This window comes from Lagopus leucura, unplaced genomic scaffold (genome assembly GCF_019238085.1).
Source record: "Lagopus leucura isolate 7727_CA_CO unplaced genomic scaffold, USGS_WTPT01 Super-Scaffold_100157, whole genome shotgun sequence".
NCBI classification, from domain to species: domain Eukaryota; kingdom Metazoa; phylum Chordata; class Aves; order Galliformes; family Phasianidae; genus Lagopus; species Lagopus leucura.
This window is the reverse complement of record NW_024962334.1, coordinates 3,748,784-3,767,551: the sequence shown is the minus strand read 5'-3', so window position 1 is coordinate 3,767,551 and position 18,768 is coordinate 3,748,784. Positions and strand designations below refer to the sequence as shown.

Genomic DNA, 18,768 nt, shown 5'->3' with positions numbered 1-18,768 from the left:
GTTACTGTGATAACCAGGCAATCTGCAGTTTTTACTTCAGTGCTTATTTCATAGAGGCAAGTGTTATTGCAAGGAAGTAGGTGTTTTCATTCCTATTTTGCTCATGGATACTGCAAATAAAGCAGTTTAGATGGCAGAAGCTGCAGAAAATGCTTAAACGGCCTTAACATTGTAGCCTACAGTTACACAGAAGTGTCAGATCAAGGTTTCAGCCTAAGATTTCATGTGATTGGGTTGAAGTCCGCAGTATTGAACTATCTTCTTCATTTTGATGGAAAAGAATGTATTGGTGCTCTTAGGTTCACTTTACTCAAATGTGTTGTAGAAGAGATCAAGACAGGGCTTGAGAGTGATGTGATGATGTGAACAAGAAAGAAAAAGGGTGGTGCTGAGCTTCCAGTCAGTGTTTCTGTAGGCTGGGTTGTCCAAGTAATTACAAACTTTTACTCGTGTGATCTTGATTTTGAAGTTATGTGAATTTGATCTGTATCAACTTTGTTGACCTGTGAGCTGATAAGGACACTGAAGCCTTGACCTGAGAATTCTGGCACTTCTTTCTTGTTGCCAGACTGGAGGAAAAAAACCCAAAAAACCAAACATATGAAGAGCTCTACTTGCAACCTTCTCTCCATTTTCTTTAAGTGCAGGATGAAGCAGGAAGGTGGAATGTTCTTGTTACTGTTGTTTGCATTTTTTTATTTAAGCTTTCTAAAGCTTTATGTAATTGTTCAAGTCAAATTAAGTTGGTTCATATGAATTGCACGATCTCTGCTTTGTGTCAGTGAGATTCAATGGGATCATGATCTCCTTGCCATCAAAGAAGCTGTCTGCTTAGTCCTAGTGCTCTTGGCCCAATCAGTCTTGATTGATTGTACTGGAAATCAGTTTTGAAGAATGTAAAAAGGTCTGCTTGTGAAAGTCTGATGTGTTTCTGTTGAATTTTGTTACTATGCTGTGATGAACTTTTATATAGGACTGCTCCAAAAGCAGTGCCTCCTATTGTATTACATTGGCCCATGACATCAGAGATGGATGGAGTTGTTATGGCTGCAAAAGTTGAATTTTCCTGCCATTATTCCATTCCATTCCATTTTGTTGCCATGAGACAGATGGCAGTAGAGGGGCAGTCTGATCAAATGACATCTGACATGGAAGTACGTGTAGATGTGTCATTGAATTTCTCCATGTAGGAAAAAAAATGCACCTGTTGACATTGATCAGTGTTGGCAGGATGTTTATGGAGACCAAACAGTGGATGTAAGCAGTGTGAGGTGGTGGGTGGTGCATTTCAGCAGTGGTGATGACAATAGTGAGTCATACCTCTGCTGGTGTGGGTTTTTACAAGTGTGGCATGCAGGTTTTTGTTCGTGGTGTGTGAAAATGCGTAGTTAATAGTGATCACTCTATTGAAAAGTAGTGTTTTGTAGCTGAGGATTTTCTCTGTCCAACAGTGCTATTGTACTCTTTGTATCCATTGTAGTTTCCATGGAAATAACAGGAGGCATTACTTTCAGAGCATCCTATGTATTCTATTTATAGTGGACACCATCGTTTTTTCTAGCTTTAGAGATAATAGCGATTTGGAGGGAGATATTCCCTCCATTTAAAACATGGAATACCTCTTGAATTAAATCCATCTTGAAAATAGGCTTGTTGCACCTTTCAAGAAAAACTCAGAGATGATCTGTAGTATAAATGTTAGCAGTGGTATATACACAAATACCTGAATGTCCATTGTTGACGTGCCATAGATACTTCTAAGGGAGAAGTAGTTTTTTCCTTGAAATGGAACAATTGGGTATGTGTGTGGGAGAAAAATGCGACAGGAAAGCAGTTTTTCTTTGGTTTCCTACGTGAATTTTTAAGCTGAATTTTCTCTTCCTTTCACTAGCAGCACGAGGTCATGTCTAGATGAAGAGATGTCAGTGAATTGAGCATAAATGCAGTTATTCATCTAATCATCACTCTGACAAGATGTTTATTTACAAGAAACCACGATTCCTAAATAAAATACAAATGGCATAGTATGTGCAAATCTTACAAATCACTGAATTATAGAACTTGGTGTATTACTGTTTTTGCTTTGAGTACTGAATTGAGATTGTTGGGAGGCTGCCTAAAGGCCAGGTGAGATGAGGCGCAGCAAACAGACAGCTTGTCTGGGGACAGTAGCAGTGACAAGATCTTAGGAAAGTTGTCAAAATGTAAGTTGTGCAGTTTTGTTGGCCATAACAGTGAATAAATTAGTGAAAGATGCATTTTTGAGGAAGAAGGTGCCCTCATATTTAGCAATGACTCTGCAAAAGGCCGACTGAAGATTCAGTTTCACATTGCATATGCCTACATGTCTGATTTGGGACACCATGAACATAAGCAAGTCTAGTTGGAGGGTTCAGGAGTAAAATACAACTTATTCACCTGAATATAGGTGCCTTCTCTAATTTTTCTTTTTCAGAAGGTTGTTGGTTCTAGTGATTAGGTGAGGAAAATGTACTTTTGGACAGATGTGCTTGCCTTCCATATCCAACTGGTGCACTTGAATATCTATGTGGACTTGGGTGAATCACATCCCTTCCATTTTCAGAGTTATTTACCTCAGTAATGGGCCTTCAAATGCTCCTCACAAAATATATAATGTGAGGGCCATGTTGAGGGGATCACTCCTATGGTCTCCTGCTGTCTTAGGTCAAGTTACATTGCATCAAGGTAGGATCTGGCTGCAGAGCTCAAGCACGGTGCGTGGGGCCTGTTTGTCCCCCACCCCAGTGGCTGCAAAGCTGCAATGGAGCCCTGAGGAGAAGGGAGGACACAGCCACTGAAATGCAGGCTTGGTGCATCTCCAGCCTCTCATTGCTGCTGCAGCAAGAAAGGTTTATGTGAGGATACCAACCTATGGATTTGCCTCTGCGTGACTCACCAGAACCAGGGGTGCTCACTGCTCATAATGCACTATTGCTTCTGGCTCAGGTAGGGCATGCTGTTTGTCAGTCCTGGACTGGAGGACTTGTGTCTTTCTGGATGATAATCACCTCAGCACCTTGTATTCAAGTGATAAATGTGCACGTGCTCTCACATGAGTGGTTTTCTCCATTCTTTCCTTTGTTTTATTTTGATAACCTACTGGACAACCTTTTTTTTTCTTTCTTATAGATATGCATCAGAACTGAAAAAAATTCAAATATGTCATTTCAGAAATAATTGATGATTTTTCCATTTTATTTCAGTCTCCTTTGATTTTTATGGTACTTCCCTCATGCTGAAGTTGTCACCATACAGCACTTGATGCAAGGAGTGCATGGTGCTTCACAGACAGCTCCCCAGCGGGTGGAGGTTGGGTGACAGTTTGGATCCATTTATCAAATAACCTGTAGCTTTCAAGGCAAAGGCAGAGTATTGACTCATCTAGAGGCCTATTTAGCAAAGAAAAATGTATTAAAAAAAAAAAAGAAAAAAATCTATAGGCTTTATGATCTTGCTAATAAAGGTTATTTTAGCTGTAACAAGCAATAAGCACACCCGCTGTTTGATAAGAACTTCAATTAAAAAAATATTTCTGTATTCTTATGTTTACATGAATATTTGTGTGGTCTTTTTTTTTCTGAACGACTTCCTTCTGTCATCAGAAACAGCAGCAAATGTTTTTTTGTTTTCCTCAGAAGGAAATGCCTTGATCGCATTAGTTCTCTGTACTTCACTGACATCTGCAAAATTATTCCTGATTCTCATCATTATAAGTGAGATGTGAATTAGGAAATAGATTTTTGAAGCTGGAGAGAGTTGTGATGCAGCAATTAAATTTGGTCATTTAAAAATTTAATTTAAATGCCAACTTTACATTATTCACTGTCTTGGCTTTTTGACAAATCACTTAATTTATCTCCTCTTTTTTCCTGCTCTTTTTCGTATTGGTAGGAATGTTCCTGGTATGTCCACTTACCTAATAACACCATTGTCAAGATTAATATTTCTAGAGCAATTTGATTAATTAATTTATAACTATTTTTTTTAAAGAGGCATTATCCCTTCTTTTGTTTCATTTTCCTGGGGGATAACATTGGAACTAAAGTATCAGAAACAGGTTAACACTTGAAGAAAAGAGACTTTTAAAAATCTTTTTTTTAGAAATCTTGCTCTAATATATTCATATTCATATCCACATCTATTGGCTAAAGATTCCCAAAGCATCATTTCATGAGTGAAGTCGTTACGGTTTTCCTGGCCTTTCTGTTCAGCATTCCTAAGGAGTCTTTAAGGAAGCTTTAGACCATCTTCACAGCCTATGCTGCGTAATTGGAGAGTCTGCTGTAGTATCTGAGTAATGGACTTTTGGATTTGTAATTAGATTTTTACCTGATGACTCTGTTTTGCTGAATAAGCAAATAAAAAAGCATGTACAATTGCTCTGCTATAAGCCTGAACACAATCACCAATACGTTATGGTATAGCTGGCTGTTCATTATCTGACGTGCTTGCTTTGTGCAGTGCTTGTCGTAATGCTATTTAGTGAGCTTTGAAAATAAAGTGGCATTTTTTTCCTCTACAGCCCCTACAAGATGCAGTTAGTGAGGAGCTGCTCTGAAAACACTAAGAGCTTTGATCTTGTAGTTTTGCTTTTGCACTTCCCACCTCTCCCTCTTTTCCTGGCTCCCACCAGAATTACCTCATTGAAACCAGTGGCTGCTTTGTGTTTCCATGCCTATGTGCCCTTCTGGATTGGGGTCAGCAGGCACCAAAGAGCATAGGAAGGTGAAAGGACTTGCAAATCAGCCTAGGGAACTGCAGCAGGAAGCAAATGGGGCCACTTAGTGGTAAGCCTGCTTTACTGCTTGACATAGAGACGTGATGCATCCAACAGCAGTAAAAATGGAATTTTTTCCACCTTAATGGCTGTTGATTTTTTGTTCAGCACTTCAAAACTGAGTGGGAAATCTGCAAAAAAATCTCTTTAATGGAGATATTTCTATGGAATTTAGAGAAGGAAAAAAGAAATGCTAGGGGCTAAATCTGTGCTCATGCTCGTCTTAATCTGGTGATTTCAATGGTGTCCTTCTGTTCTCTGATTTTTGGAATAAACAGTGTTTCATGTTGTGGATAACTTGAGCTCAAAGCTGGGACATGCTGGTTTTAACAAAATACATCTAATCCTTAGAGCCATTTAACATCTGGAAAGCAAGTTGTTAAAAACATAAAGCACATCTAATCCTTGAGCTGCTCAGAGCCTACAAGAGGAGCTTTTCCTTATGGGGTAGTTTAAAAGCCTAGCTGGAACATGAATTGCACAGACATTCTATTCAAGGCATTGAGGTTGTCCACCAGGTGCTGCATCAAAAGTTATCATGGCATTGTTCATCGTGTTCCTCATCTGAAGTACTCGTAACTAATATGTACTTAGTGAGGCAGACAATGAGAACAAGAATATATAAGCATTCTTTTTGAGGTTACATAAAAATGCAAGAGTAAGTGAATATACACAAGGAAGGTTTTCCCTATGCGCATGTTATTTTCCTGGTTAATGAAAAGGACCTTGAAGTTCTCAGCCATATTTTGATAATCCACGGGTTCAAGTAAAATGACCCATTAGCTGTCTGGGTGATATTGTTTTCTTACTGTAACAAAGAGTTGAAAAACTTAATCCCTGTGATTGTCTTTATTAAGCAACAGATCCACTAGCTGACTATTTTCCTAGCCCTCTCTTCCCCCACAGCCCCCTCAAAAAATGCTAAAGTGATAACATTTTGCTGTATCACTAGCTCAAGTCAGTCCTTTTTCTAGCTTTTGCATAGTGTCCATGGTTTTACAGCATCACCTCATCAAATCTTTTCAACAGAAGCTGTTCTATTCAGTCTTCTGTGTATGTTCATGCAAAATTTGCTGGTGTGACTTCCAAATATGTCTCAACCACATTAAACCGTTTATCATCAGGTTTGGAACACAAAGAAATGGAACAAATACTTGGGCAGGGTTTTAAAGACTGAACTCTCTGTTCCAGCGTTTAAAGTGATGCTGATGTCAGAGCTAGATTGTGGAGGCGTCTCTCTGTTTTCATAGCTGCAGCAGAGGTTCCAGAATTGCTATTCTGAGTTTTATTGTCTATCCGATGGCAAAAGGTCAAGGATGTATTGATGCTTTTGAAGAGAGGCACTTGTAGGGGCATCTTAGTCCCATTTTATCTAGATAAAAGACCCCATGGGTTTTAAATCTTTCTCCATTGGAGTGGTGTTAAGGTTAAGGCTCGCAATTCAGGAGATTCATGAAGTACCTGAAGTTAGGTGGGAGGAATATATCCCATGCAGATGAAGTGGCATTAGCCATGAAATGCAGCAGGGTTAACTTGGGAATTAAGGCCCACTGGGTAATTACAAGTGCCTTCTCTTTCCTCTCCTTTCCATCTTGCTTTCCATAATAATTTTTTCTCACGTATTTGGAACCTTGAAGTTATCATGTTTTCATCTTTGCTGGCAGGGTTGCTGATGGCATTAGAAAGTGCATTAATGGATGTTTCATTGAAGTGTGCAAGTAAGACTTAAAGATAACGTGCTCCATTAAACATAGTTATTAGCAAAAGCTTGCTGTAGTTACTAATCTAATCAAATCTGTTAGGAATTTGTGTTCTTTGTCCAAAACAGTTTCAGGCAATCTGGTCAGAAGGTCAATTAGTGAGCATTCACTTCACAGTAAGATAACCTTTCTTCATATTTAAAAATCAAAATTTAAGTTGTGTCAGATCAGTTTGTGAAACGTGGTAGTGATTACAGGTTTTTTTTAGAATAGGAAACTAAAGGGAAGACGCAGAACCTGATAGCAGCTTTGCCAGGTGGCTTTAGGATAGTTGCTTTGCTCTGGAAAGTATCTCTAAAAGCAATGCTATCAAACTCCCCACAAAGATTTGTGTACCGTATTTCCTATCCAACTGAGAAAGTAGTTCATCTGTCAGTCCTGGAAAGTCATCCTTGATCCCAAAATTAAAGTGGGATCTGAGTTGTCACTAGGAGTTAAGTTTCTGCAGGGCAATTTAAACCCTGTTCACATCAGTGCAGTCACACTGTTTGCAAAGATTTTTGTGTGCAGTGATGATTGTAAATGTCAATTGGTGTTCTTCTATTCTCAATATCAGAGAACAGCAAGACTGTCTTTTCTGTTTCCCTGTTTTAACTCCACAGTAGCTGGACTAAAAGCTGTCCTTATATACGTGTGTAAAGCAGTGTGGTACATTTTGCCCTGACCAAAGTCAGTGCAAGTGTTGCCTTTGCCAATTAGGCATGTCTGAGAGATGTGAAGACTGGAGGTGTTGTGATGATGGTTCAGATGGAAGATCTTTCTAACAGTCCCCATTCAGGGCTGAAGCACAACTTCAGCTGACCTGCTCCTTAGCTTTATCAGTAGTGAGATGACACTTGGTTATTTGAGATGGTTTTAGGCCTAGAATTTGGCAATGCTTTCAGCTTGGAAGTTGCATTCACTTTTTGGAGGATGCTGAAAAGCACACTCTTAAGACATGTCAGTGAGCAACAGAGTGCCTGGGAAGGTGCATGGAACTAGTGAAACTTTTCTGGACAGGTGAAATTTTCAGAGATTCACACTTAATTCAAGACACGTGGAATTTCCTGTATCTTTTTTAAAATAAAGGGACTCCTTATTTGAAATGGTAGTGACATCTTTTTTTACCTAAATTGAGATGTATGATGAATTTGCTGTGGGGAAGAGTTACTTGCTAATTGCATGTAAAACTAATGGTTAATGCTATCGTGGAGTTAAGAAATCAAGAACCCACAGGCTCAATGGGATCCAAAAAAGAAAAAAGGGGATAAAAGGATTATCCACTTATCTCAATAACGAAAACATCCACAGTTGCAGTAGGGAGGATTAAAAAATGCAGAAAGCATATAAACCCATTGAGCTTTGGCACATAAGTGAGATTCTTAGTGGAGAGAGTTAAGAATCCTCTTCCCTCATATGCACTCTATTCTCTACTTGTCATTGAAAGCATTGACTATAGATGTCTATATGTTGTAACTGTTTTAGCTAGAACAGACAGAGTTAAAAGCCTATCCACCTTCTGCAGGCAGAATTAAGTATTTGTAGTAGGTGTACTGCTGCGTTTGCACTACTCCTTGGGCTTGGTTTGCAGGGATCATAGAATGGCTGAGGTGGGAAATAACCTCTGACAATCTTTTGATCCAGCTCCTCCGCTCAAGGAAAGCCACCCAGTGCAGGGTGCCTGGCACCACATCCAGATGGCTTTTGAAGATCTCCAAGGAATATTTTGTTTAGTTTTGCAAGTGTCAGAGAAATTACAGCATGAAAGACTTGAGAACTATTTGTATTAGCTGTGAAACTCCTATCTACGAACATGATGGCCACGGCACAGTTTCACTGTGGGGGTGCCTCTGTTCCTGCAAAATGAGTGTGTTTAGAAGTGTGAATTACTATAATGCTGTGAAATGGACCCCACTGCTTTTTGCTTCATAGCAAACATTTAAAAACTGAGCTAGAGGAGTTCTGTAACAGCTCACGGCGATACATGAAATTGTTATTACAATGAAAAGAAAAGCTACAGGCGCAGTCGTAAGAAGGTGAACACAATATAATTCCATAGCCTATAATGATGGCTACAGCGTGATGGGAGAAGCCTTCCTCCTTTTACTTGAAATTTAGCTGTAGTGTTCACAAGGTGCTCTACACAGAGCGTGCTTCTCTTTAAGTGACTGAAGATGCTCTATAGCCATGTTCAGGCGTTCTGGGAGTAGTTCAATGTACTGTAAAGACATCTCTCGCTCTGAAATGGAACGGGAATAACTTTTCACTAGTCAGTGAAGTGGCACAAATAAAGCTTGTGATACTAAGAGAACCAAGCCTTTTTTAATGTACGATTTTATGGATCTCATTAAGAACAGTGCCTCGCTAATACTGGTGCCAAAATTTTTTTCCTCTTTCTTTTCTTTCGCATCGGAGACATAGGATTTTATTGGTGAATACCAAAGCTTTCATGCTGAAGGAGTCTTTCAGGCTGAGAATAGTATTTGTGGTTATTTATTCAGTATAGGCCTGGTGTAAATTCCTACACTTGAAAATCATCTCATACTTCATTTACAGAAAATCTTGTTATTATTTATTAATTTTAGAAGAAGCTGGTAGTTTGCTGGTTTGTGGGAAAACTTTATCATCCATGCATTGTTCTTGAGATCCAGAAATGGCATTTCCTTTGTCACAGAAAACTATGGCCTGGTTTTGTGGTTGGGAATAAAGATGTATTCTACCTCTCTGATACCATTTTTGTTTAAGGAAAAAAATGCTGGAGTAATATGAGGACTCATTAATGAGAGATCTTTCCTGGCAATGAAATGCATGCGATTAGGATCCTCCAGGGTTTTTAACTGTAGAAAATGTAAGATAGAGGAATAAACAGAGGTTCCATACTTAGTCTCATCAGCAGTTGTCAGAAAAAGTGTTCTGTGCTACATCTTCCCTTCACCCTTCTCCAAGGGAGCATGTTGGTTGGAGTTCTCCACATTGTTTTTCAAGGGAGGGGAGAGAAAGAGTTGGTTTTCAGCTTTGACCTTTTAAGACAAAGATAATCTAGGATAAGGCATAAAACAATATTGCTGAAAGTCGTTTTATGAAGCCAAACACTGAGAAGTTAGGAATGCCAGTTATATTTTTAATTCTATTTTGTTTTTTGCTGTCTTGCTTGTGCTCATTATTATTTCCAATTACAGAAAATTTAAAATCTTTGTTACAGTTCTCTGTAGTATTTCTGGAAACAGGTGGTACAGCTTAATTTGAAATGAAAACTTTCTTTTTTTTTTTTTTTTTCATCACTTCCTTTTTGTAGAAAATGATTAATTTACATCATACCATTCTAAGCGTAAGGAAAAATCCTCCAGTATTATAGCCTAGTTTTCACTTATTAGTGAAAGATGCACAAATTATCGTGGAAAGTAGCTGCTGTATGTTGAAAGAATGCAAAGAAGTACTGGTGTCTTTGGCTTTGTTTTGGCTAAATTTATATGCCCATTCTTAGCCTAACATCTTTCATTTGAGTATCTGTAAAACCATATAGCTTTTCTCCTACCATATTCTGATTTCTGAGTCTTAGAGGAAAATGATCTTCCTTCTTGAGTGCTATGATTTGACTACAAAGTTCCAGAAAGTGTTTTGTCAGTGTATAATGTACTAGCTGCCTACAGCTCGGTTTAGTTCCTTCTGCTCGTGTTGTACATCTTCTATGTATGAAAATGCCAGTTTCTAAGTCTTCCTGAATAGTAACTTTGGCTAGACTTAAGCCTAGCAATTCAAGAAAGGTACAGCATAGTCTGTAATATATATGTCTGAGGAATTTGCTTCCACCCTCCTTGATGAAATGACTTGCTCTCTCTGTCAAGTTACTGATATATGGCACGCCTGCGGTGAAATATTGCTCTTAATTATCCAGACCAGAGGTATTTGGAAATTGTACCAGATAAAATGATGGGGAGAATCAAACCAACATGCATTTTCCTTGGGAGCGGTAAGCATTTATTTTTAACATCCATGTTGAACCCCACTCTGCAGAAATGTTGACTGCTACAGAAGTGATTAAATCTAGCAGGTTTTTTTTTTGTTCCAGCCAAAGATAAATTTTTCTTGCTCTTGAATTGGTTAGGCTTAGGTTTTGTGCCCCATATCTTCCAAGGGCTTAGAAGTTCAGCATGCTGTCCTTTTTAATGCACTTGCTTTATTGATAACTCTTCTGAAAATTGGAGGCATTCAAAATCCTAATCCCTTTTTGACTGAGATCGTATATTTTTTTTTTATGCAGTGGGATTTTTTGAAATGTGAGTGGCATTCTTAGAAGGAATAAAGCTTTCATATGGAAGTTTTCAGAGAGTCCTTGAACATACTTTTTAAATAAAGGAAAACCCCACTGTTGATTTCAGTTTTGAATGAGGATGTACGCCTTCCATACTTCCATCTTCCTCAACTGTTTTCAGGAATTACACGGTAACTCTTCAGAGTCTCTCTTTACATCTGTCAGTCATTTCCACTCCGCAAAGTTTTAAATTTGTAAATTAAGTTTGGGGAAAAAAAGAAGTTTAATCCATATTTAGCATATTTGTTTGTGGACTGGGGAATGTGTGAAGGCCCTATTACCATTTTCTTGGGGTGCCATCAGATGTTTTGTGAAGAGTTAACTGCTAGACACTGATGCGGCAGTCACCTCTGCGCATAGTCTAACCTGTAGCATAAATCCCTTTCCTTGTTAGCATAGCAAACTTCAGGAAGCACAGTACACAGACAAAACAAAGTTTTTGTGGTGAACTTGTTTTGAAGAGGCAGGGTAGGCACAGTCTTAGAAATGGGGAGGTGTTACATCTTAGTGCCATTGCAGAAGTGAGTGTAATGTAAGACTTTCCTGGTTTCCAATGACCACATTGTGTGGTCATTTCTATGTCAACGTCAATCAGAAATTGTTGGCTATATTATGGTAATTTTTGTATGAGGACAGGCCGTGGTATTATTACAGTTTAAACCATTGTTTCAAATATGTTTTTTTTTTTTTCAACTTGGCATGTACCACCTTCTTACTTGTTCTCTAAAGAGCGTAACCTTCCACAGATTTCTGATTGCTATTCCCTGAAGTGCAGCAAAGCCAGCTAAAATGGTTTGGTGTGAACTACTGACAGTGAAGGCAAAAATGAAGCTAAAAAGTGATTTCAGAAAACACAAGTGGAATTCTCTGTGGAAGAGGCTGAAGAGCAAGAGTGTGCTGGGAAACAAGAAGCAAAGATCTTGCGAGCAAATTTTTCATCGTACGGAAACTTTTATGTAGTGAAAGATTGACAATATGTGTTTCCTAGGCCTTGTAAAGGACATAGAGTGTTTGTGTAGATACCCTAAGTATGTAGTTTGAAATAATCTTCCCTCTGCAATGATAATATGGTGGATAAGGGGACCATGTGATAGGAAAATCAGACAGGAGTTTATCTGTCCCAGTTTTTAATTTTATTCTACAGGGTCAATCCTCAAAGACCACGACAGACAAACATGGAGATTAAGAGCGGATTTCCTCTGTCCCGCAGGCACATGAGATTTCATTGCCCATGGAGGTACTCTTTGCCATTACTCTGCTAATGTATTTTTCTCTCAGTGCTTTAGCATGTGCTCAACTTCACAAGGAAATTTCTTTCTGAGCATCCTATTGCTTTGTCTAACCAGGGACATAAGGATATCTTACGAGTATCAGGACAGGATTTTGTCAGTAGAGTTGTGTTTTGTCATTTAAAGCAGGATAAAGTAAGCCTATCAGGGACATATCATAGAGGTGTTTTGAATGCTGCTTAGCGTGAAATAACAAAGCAAGGCATTACAAAAACAGCGTGGAACTGTAGGTAGGCAATTTTGTGTTCAAATAAACTCAAATTCGCAACTGACAACTCTAGACCATTTAGAAGTAGGTATGTAAGAGGTGTGCATGTGTGCATGTTCTGAAATCCAATAGTTGGAAAGTATGGTCAGCCTAATAATAAGCTCTGGAGTGATGATAACTCTATTCAATTTTTGTTTCGTCTAGATTTTTCCTCTTTTCTGGAAACCAAGGCAGTCAGCCTGGCCTGGTATCCCAGCTCTTTATATTTAAAATCTTATATTTAAAATATAAAGTATTTTATATTTATAATTATTGTATAATATATAATTTATATAAAATATAATTATTATATGTTATATAATTTAATATAATTTATAAATATTTTAATATAAAAATTTAAAATATGTTTAAAATACCAAAAAAGATCATCATGTTTGAGGCACTCATGTAGTGGTGAGCCAACTCATACGTAGCAGTAATGAAAGCTATTGAACGGCTTGGGTAAAAGAAAATATGTGCAAGCCAAGTACACAGGGCTTGTAATTCCTCTGGGTAATGCATTTTTGTAGGGCTTTTTTCAAGGCAAAATAACTTAATGGAGTTTTGTAGTTGCCATCTTAAGCTTGTTGCTTGTGGCAGAATTGTTCTAATTTGTGCTGTGTCTGTGGATAACATCAGTGTTAAAAAAGCTGGAGGCACAAATACTTTTAACTCTTTTCTGCCTCAAATAGGCACACATCTGTTTCAGTTCAGAATTTCTTTTCATGTGATTGTGTTTAGGCAGATAAGAAGTTTTATTCTCTACCAAAAATTGTATGGACCTTGTTGACATTTTTTTCTTGTGCTCTGGAACATAAAATGTTTCCATTGTTAGATCAACTTGAAAGTTACCACCAATTCCTATCAATGTTCCCAGCCCCCGAGTCTCAGGCATCATCTGACTGAATCTTGGCTCCACCAGAATCAGCAATGCTCATTCCATCTTTGAATCAACTTCTAGACTTTCCAATTCCTGATGTTGCCAACCCAAACAGTAAATGAAAACTCACAGTTCATAGCCTGTTTGGGTGAGAACTAAACTGAGAGCAATACTGGCGCGTAGTTTCCTGGCCTAAAACCAACTATTTTTTTCTTAACTGTCATCTTCACTGATGATAGGCAGATTTACTGGTCCCCCCCAATCCCATTTGCCAAAGTTAGTAACAAACCAGTTTCAAGTGCTTTCTTGATCTGAAGACCACCTGTACATAGTAAGTAAAAATCCTTTTCACCAAACTGTTTTCGGTATTTAGACAAAATGTCAGGTTTAGGAAAAAAAATCTGATATTAATATAACCATAACGATGTGCTCATTTACATTAAGCAATCAATATCAGCTGTAATGGATCATTTAAAAAAAAAAAACTCCTTTTGTTTTCTATGAAATCATAGTAATTGTTTTTAAAACAATGCAACTAGGCCCTTAGATGTGGTATTTTTTGTTGATCTGAATTACTAAAAGAATGCTTTTTCTAAAGCATAATTATTGTCTTCAGTGGTGTAGTATCTTTAAGTGCTGTAGCTGAAACGTGCAATTATGCTGCACAAGAGTTGCAACAAAGTTTTGATTAGTGATGAGCAGTTACAGAGTTAGAACAGTTTGGCTGACTGTTACATTGCATCTGCAGTCTTTTTCTTAAGATCCAGAGAAATAATTTGTGCTAGGCTAAGATAGTACCAAGATAAACTGGTAAATTGAGCTAGCAGATGTGTTTCTGGTGCTGAAGGCAGAATAATCATTTGCAGCCAAACACAGTTATGTAGGGTGGGCTGTAAGCATTACCTCTGGGAAAGAGAGAGCAGAGGTGAGATGTATGTCCAAGCACCACTTCTAAGTGCAAGGCAGGTGCATTCCTGAGAGTAAGAAATCAGGCAAGATGGCAGGAGACACATGTGGATGAGCAAGGAGCTAATGGAAAAGTTCAAGTGGAAGAGATGATCTACAGAGCATGGAAAAGGGACTGGCCACTTGGGAGGAGCATAGGAATATTGTCAGAGCATGCAGGGATGAGATGAGGAAGGCTAAGGCCCACTTAGAATTAAACCGGGCGAGGGAGATAAGAACAATAAGAAAGGCTTCTTCAAGCATATCAAAGGCAAAATGAAGACTAGGGAAAATGTGGGCGTGCTTCTGAATGAGCTGGGTGCTCTGGTAATGCAGGGCACTGAGAAGGTGGACCTGCTTTGCTTCAGATTTTTTACTGTTAAGGTATTCCAGTAGTTGGAGATCAATTAATTCATTGTAAGACTGTGGCCTAATTAGCACGGTGTGAGTTCCATCTCTTCTTTTTGTATTTATTATGATGCGCCCAGTGTTAAGCTTGCAGGGCTCTCTGTCCTACCCCCATTTCCTTGGATAAGTGGCTCTTAGTATGACCTACTGTGACCACCTCACCTCCTTCAGTCACCTTCCCTAAACAGCTGCTCTGTAAGCCCACAGGAATTGCTTGGTGGAGTGATGACTCCTCCCTTGGGGCAAATCTGTGTTTGCCCTGATGTTACTGAGACAGGGATAAAATATTGCTAAGTGCAACTTCCTAAGGAGGTCGTCATCTTTCCTCCCAGGTACCTAGTGACAGGACGTGGGAACGGCTCAGAGCTGCATGAGGGGAGATTTAGATGGATGTTAAGAAAAAGTTCTTACTGACAGGGTAGTTAGACTCTGGAACAAGTTCCTAGTGAGGTGATTGATGTCCCGTGCCTGTCTGCCTTTAGGAGGGAATGGCATTTGGATGATACTCTTAATGATTTAATTTTGGGTATGCTACAAAATCTGTTCTAACAAACTACCATCCGAAAGGCATCAGTTTCTGCACAGATCTGATTAAACAAAAAACCAACAGATCATCATCTAAGAATAAAGCAGTTGGGTTGGAAGGCACCTCCAGGGTCAGCTCAGCTGACTGAATGCTGGTCTAACTCGCTTTGGAGTTCAACTAACCTGCTTAGGATCGTGTGCTGTGGGGCTTTGAAAGTCCCTGAAAATGGGCATTCCTCAACTGATCCAGTGCTTAGCTATTGGTGCTGTAAAGTTTTCTTTGAGTTGGAATAAGAATAGTGCATATAAAATGGTCATGAATAAATTTAGATAAGAAATCACATCACATCAGTGATGTTCTGGAAGAGTGCTTTGATGGGATTTGTGGGAGGAAAGCTATTCACCTGAGACCGAGATGCATGTTGGTCTGATTTTAGAAGTGATAATATGATATAGATATCTCCAGTGGCAAGGGAATTGACTTGTTGATCCATTTCAGATTTGAAATTGTGATGCTTTTACTGGTGATGGCTGTTGAATTTGCTGCTTGCACTTGAAACGGTCGCTTTCCTGCTGCTTTGCTGCTCATATAGAATTGTAAGCGTCATGAATTTTCTTGCTGTGCACTTGTATGTATTTCTGCGGGCAATAGGAGTGATCTTCCTTCTTGAATTAATGAAGCTAAGTCTCTCCTGAGAAATTCAGGAACAGACTGGGCACACTAATAGACCTTATTGTTTAATTCACCAGAGGAACAATATTATTCACAATTACTCATTTTATGCCTTTTCTGGATACAGAAGGCGCCTGACACTCTCGGTCTATTTGCTCGATAGCTTCTTCAAGTAATTAATTCTCAGGTATGCATATCTAATGAAGTCAGTATTTTACTTCACTTATTTTTTTTATACATTTATCAAAGGACATTTCTGCTACCTTGCACCTTCCTAGAAATGAAGTCCCAACCAGCTCTGCTGAAGTCCAGCTGTGCTTTCCTTCTGAATGCTAATTTGAAATGGACATCTAAGAAGGCAGTTGGATCATGAAATTGATTTAAGTCATCCCACGTGCTGTGGAATGGACTGAAACTCTGCTCACTGTGTGAATCTTGACTGAATTTGTGAGTCTGAATGTATGGAAAAAATTTACTGAGGGAGAGGAGGAAGAGGCAATGGGCAAAGGGCAGCAGTCCCACACTAACATCCCTTCCAGCCTGTGGTGCTGTGCCCCTTTCTGCTCTCTCTGCTGAATGTCTGGCTGTGCAGTTAGACATCTGTGCGTACGCAGTGTGAAATTGTCTCTTACTCAAAGGCCCCTCTTCAGAGCGAGGACCATGAATTACTACTATAGGCTTCAAGGAATAAGCTTAATGATCTTATATGAAATGCTAGCTCTGGTGTGAAATGGAAATTTCTATTCTTTTCATTATGATCAAATGTGCACTACATTTTAAACAGGGTTGTTCGAGGGAAATAATTATATTATTAGTAATTATATTAATTGTTATTGCTCATAGAAAATGCAAAAATTCAGCTAATGAGCTCGTTTGCAGTTTTCAGTATGATATATTGCCATAAAGTCAATGATTTTAAATATTAAACGTAGCAATTACACTTTGGGCTGCATTTCAATTTAATTTAGTATGATAGAATAATTTTTCTTAGAGTATCGAGTTACCACCAGTTTACTTTTTAAATAGGTTATCGAGTGTTTGGAGATACATAAACAGCTCATAACTTTATTGTGGCATATACTAGAGATACACTTCCTCAGAAATGAATTTAGAAATTGTGATATGTAGTCAAGATGCTTTTTATGGCCTGCAAAGGAGCAGAGTGTTTGAGATAATTCTTGACGGGATGAGCTGCTTGGATTTGTTGCATGAGAAGCTGGGGAATTAGACAGATAAAATACCTTGAACATTAGAAGATAAACTTTTTTTTCTCTTTAAACCAGGATTTGGGTGTTCTCAGTGAACTTAAAAACTTGTAGTAAGTGCTGATACTTTGGAAAAATAACTTGCTTAACTCAAGGATTTGAGAACCTCAATTAGATGTGTTCACTTAAATATTATTGTCTATATAAACTTACGCAGTTCTTTCACAAGTGTCTCAGTGCCTTTGAGCAGCACATTAAATGCACATTAATATTGCAGCACTAGTTGTGCCAGAACGATAAGGATCTCTGTTCTATGCAATGAAGAGGCAATAATGCAACAACACTGTAGCAGTGTTTAAATTTGGGCCTGGCATAAGGGGCTGTTTTTTTTTCTGTTTAATGAACTTCAAAGCATCAGTTATAAACCTGCAGAAGTGTATTCAACCAAGCCGCTCAGCAGGAGAGTTTTGTGAGAGGTAGGCATGAGCTGGGAGGTTAGGAAAGTGCGTTATTTTTGCCTAATTTCTGCCTCCAGAAATTTACTAGAGAAAAACAAAGAAAACATCACTTAGGGAAAATATTGGTTTGTTCAGTTTACTATAGAAAATACATCTTGGATTCTTTTATATTGCTCCTATCTTTTCTAATTGAGGAAACTTGAGCAAAGACATCCATATGGACTGGAAGGAGCGGTCCTTGAGAGCAGCCCTGCAGAGAAGGACCTGAGGGTCTTGATAGATGAAAAATTTAACACGAGCCAGCAGCGTGCCATTGCAGCTTGAAAAGCAAATGGTATCCTGGGCTCCATCAGAAGAGGGGTGGCCAGCAGGGACAGGGAGGTGATCGTCCCCCTCTACTCTGCTCTTGTGAGGCCCCATCTGCAGTGCTGTGTCCAGGTCTGGAGCCCCCAGTATAAGAAAGACAGGGAGCTGTGAGAGAGGGTCCAGAGGAGGGCCACTAGGATGATCAGGGGACTGGAGCAGCTCCCCTACGAAGACAGGCTGAGGGAGCTGGGCTTGTTCAGCCTGGAGAAAAGAAGGCTGCGGGGTGACCTTATTGCAGCCTGCAGTACCTAAAGGGAGCTTACAGAGGGGAGGGGAATCAACTCTTTGAAAGGGTAGATAACTGCAGGACAAGGGGAAATGGCTTGAAGTTGAGGGAGGGAAGATTTAGGTTGGATGTCGGGGCAAATTCTTACTGTGAGAGTGGTGAGGTGCTGGAACAGCACTAACGTAATACTTTTGTCCATACTGACTTATACAGATCTTGCAGGATATCTCCTGTAAGAACTTTTTGGTTGTTTGCCATTCCCTATTCATGGTGCCTGAACATACGGCTAGATGTATCAAAGGGACGTTCTTCCCAAAGGCTGACCAATTAAATGCTGTTTTGCTGTTTTGAATCATATAGCTATCATATAGCTATTATAGGACTGATCTTTACTGTTGTTTTTATATTGGTCACAAAATTGGACATACATTCCCTTACAATGATAACATAGTAGTAGAAAGTAGGCTAGTTACCCTGGAGAAGTAGGCTGTTTGATAGTGTGTGTAGAATACATACTTAGTTTTTTCCCTCTTCAGTGTTACTTCAGGGCCTCATTTGTGTAGCTACTTCTCTTCCAATCCAGCTGGTTAGGATAGACTCACTCTTTCATATGCAGACCCTTTGGCATGCTGTTGTGGTTGCAGAATTAATTAGTAAGGCTCAGAAGCTTTGCCTACATAAAGGGTAATGGGGAGTG

General features: G+C 39.0%; 1 protein-coding gene across 4 annotated transcripts in view; it reads left to right on the top strand.

Moving 5' to 3' along the window:
* The window catches only part of PDE1C (phosphodiesterase 1C), a 164,015-nt gene that overhangs the window by 64,131 nt on the left and 81,116 nt on the right, over window positions 1–18,768 (top strand). Inside the window, exon 1 of one of the 4 annotated variants that reach the window (XM_042889226.1) lies at window positions 12,010–12,086. The exons of the other annotated variants lie outside the window; for them this stretch is intronic. Within the exon in view, the coding sequence (XP_042745160.1) occupies window positions 12,025–12,086 (62 nt within the window). The 5' untranslated portion in view covers window positions 12,010–12,024. Of the gene's footprint in view, window positions 1–12,009; window positions 12,087–18,768 lie in introns of those variants that run through there. 4 annotated transcript variants of the gene reach the window in all.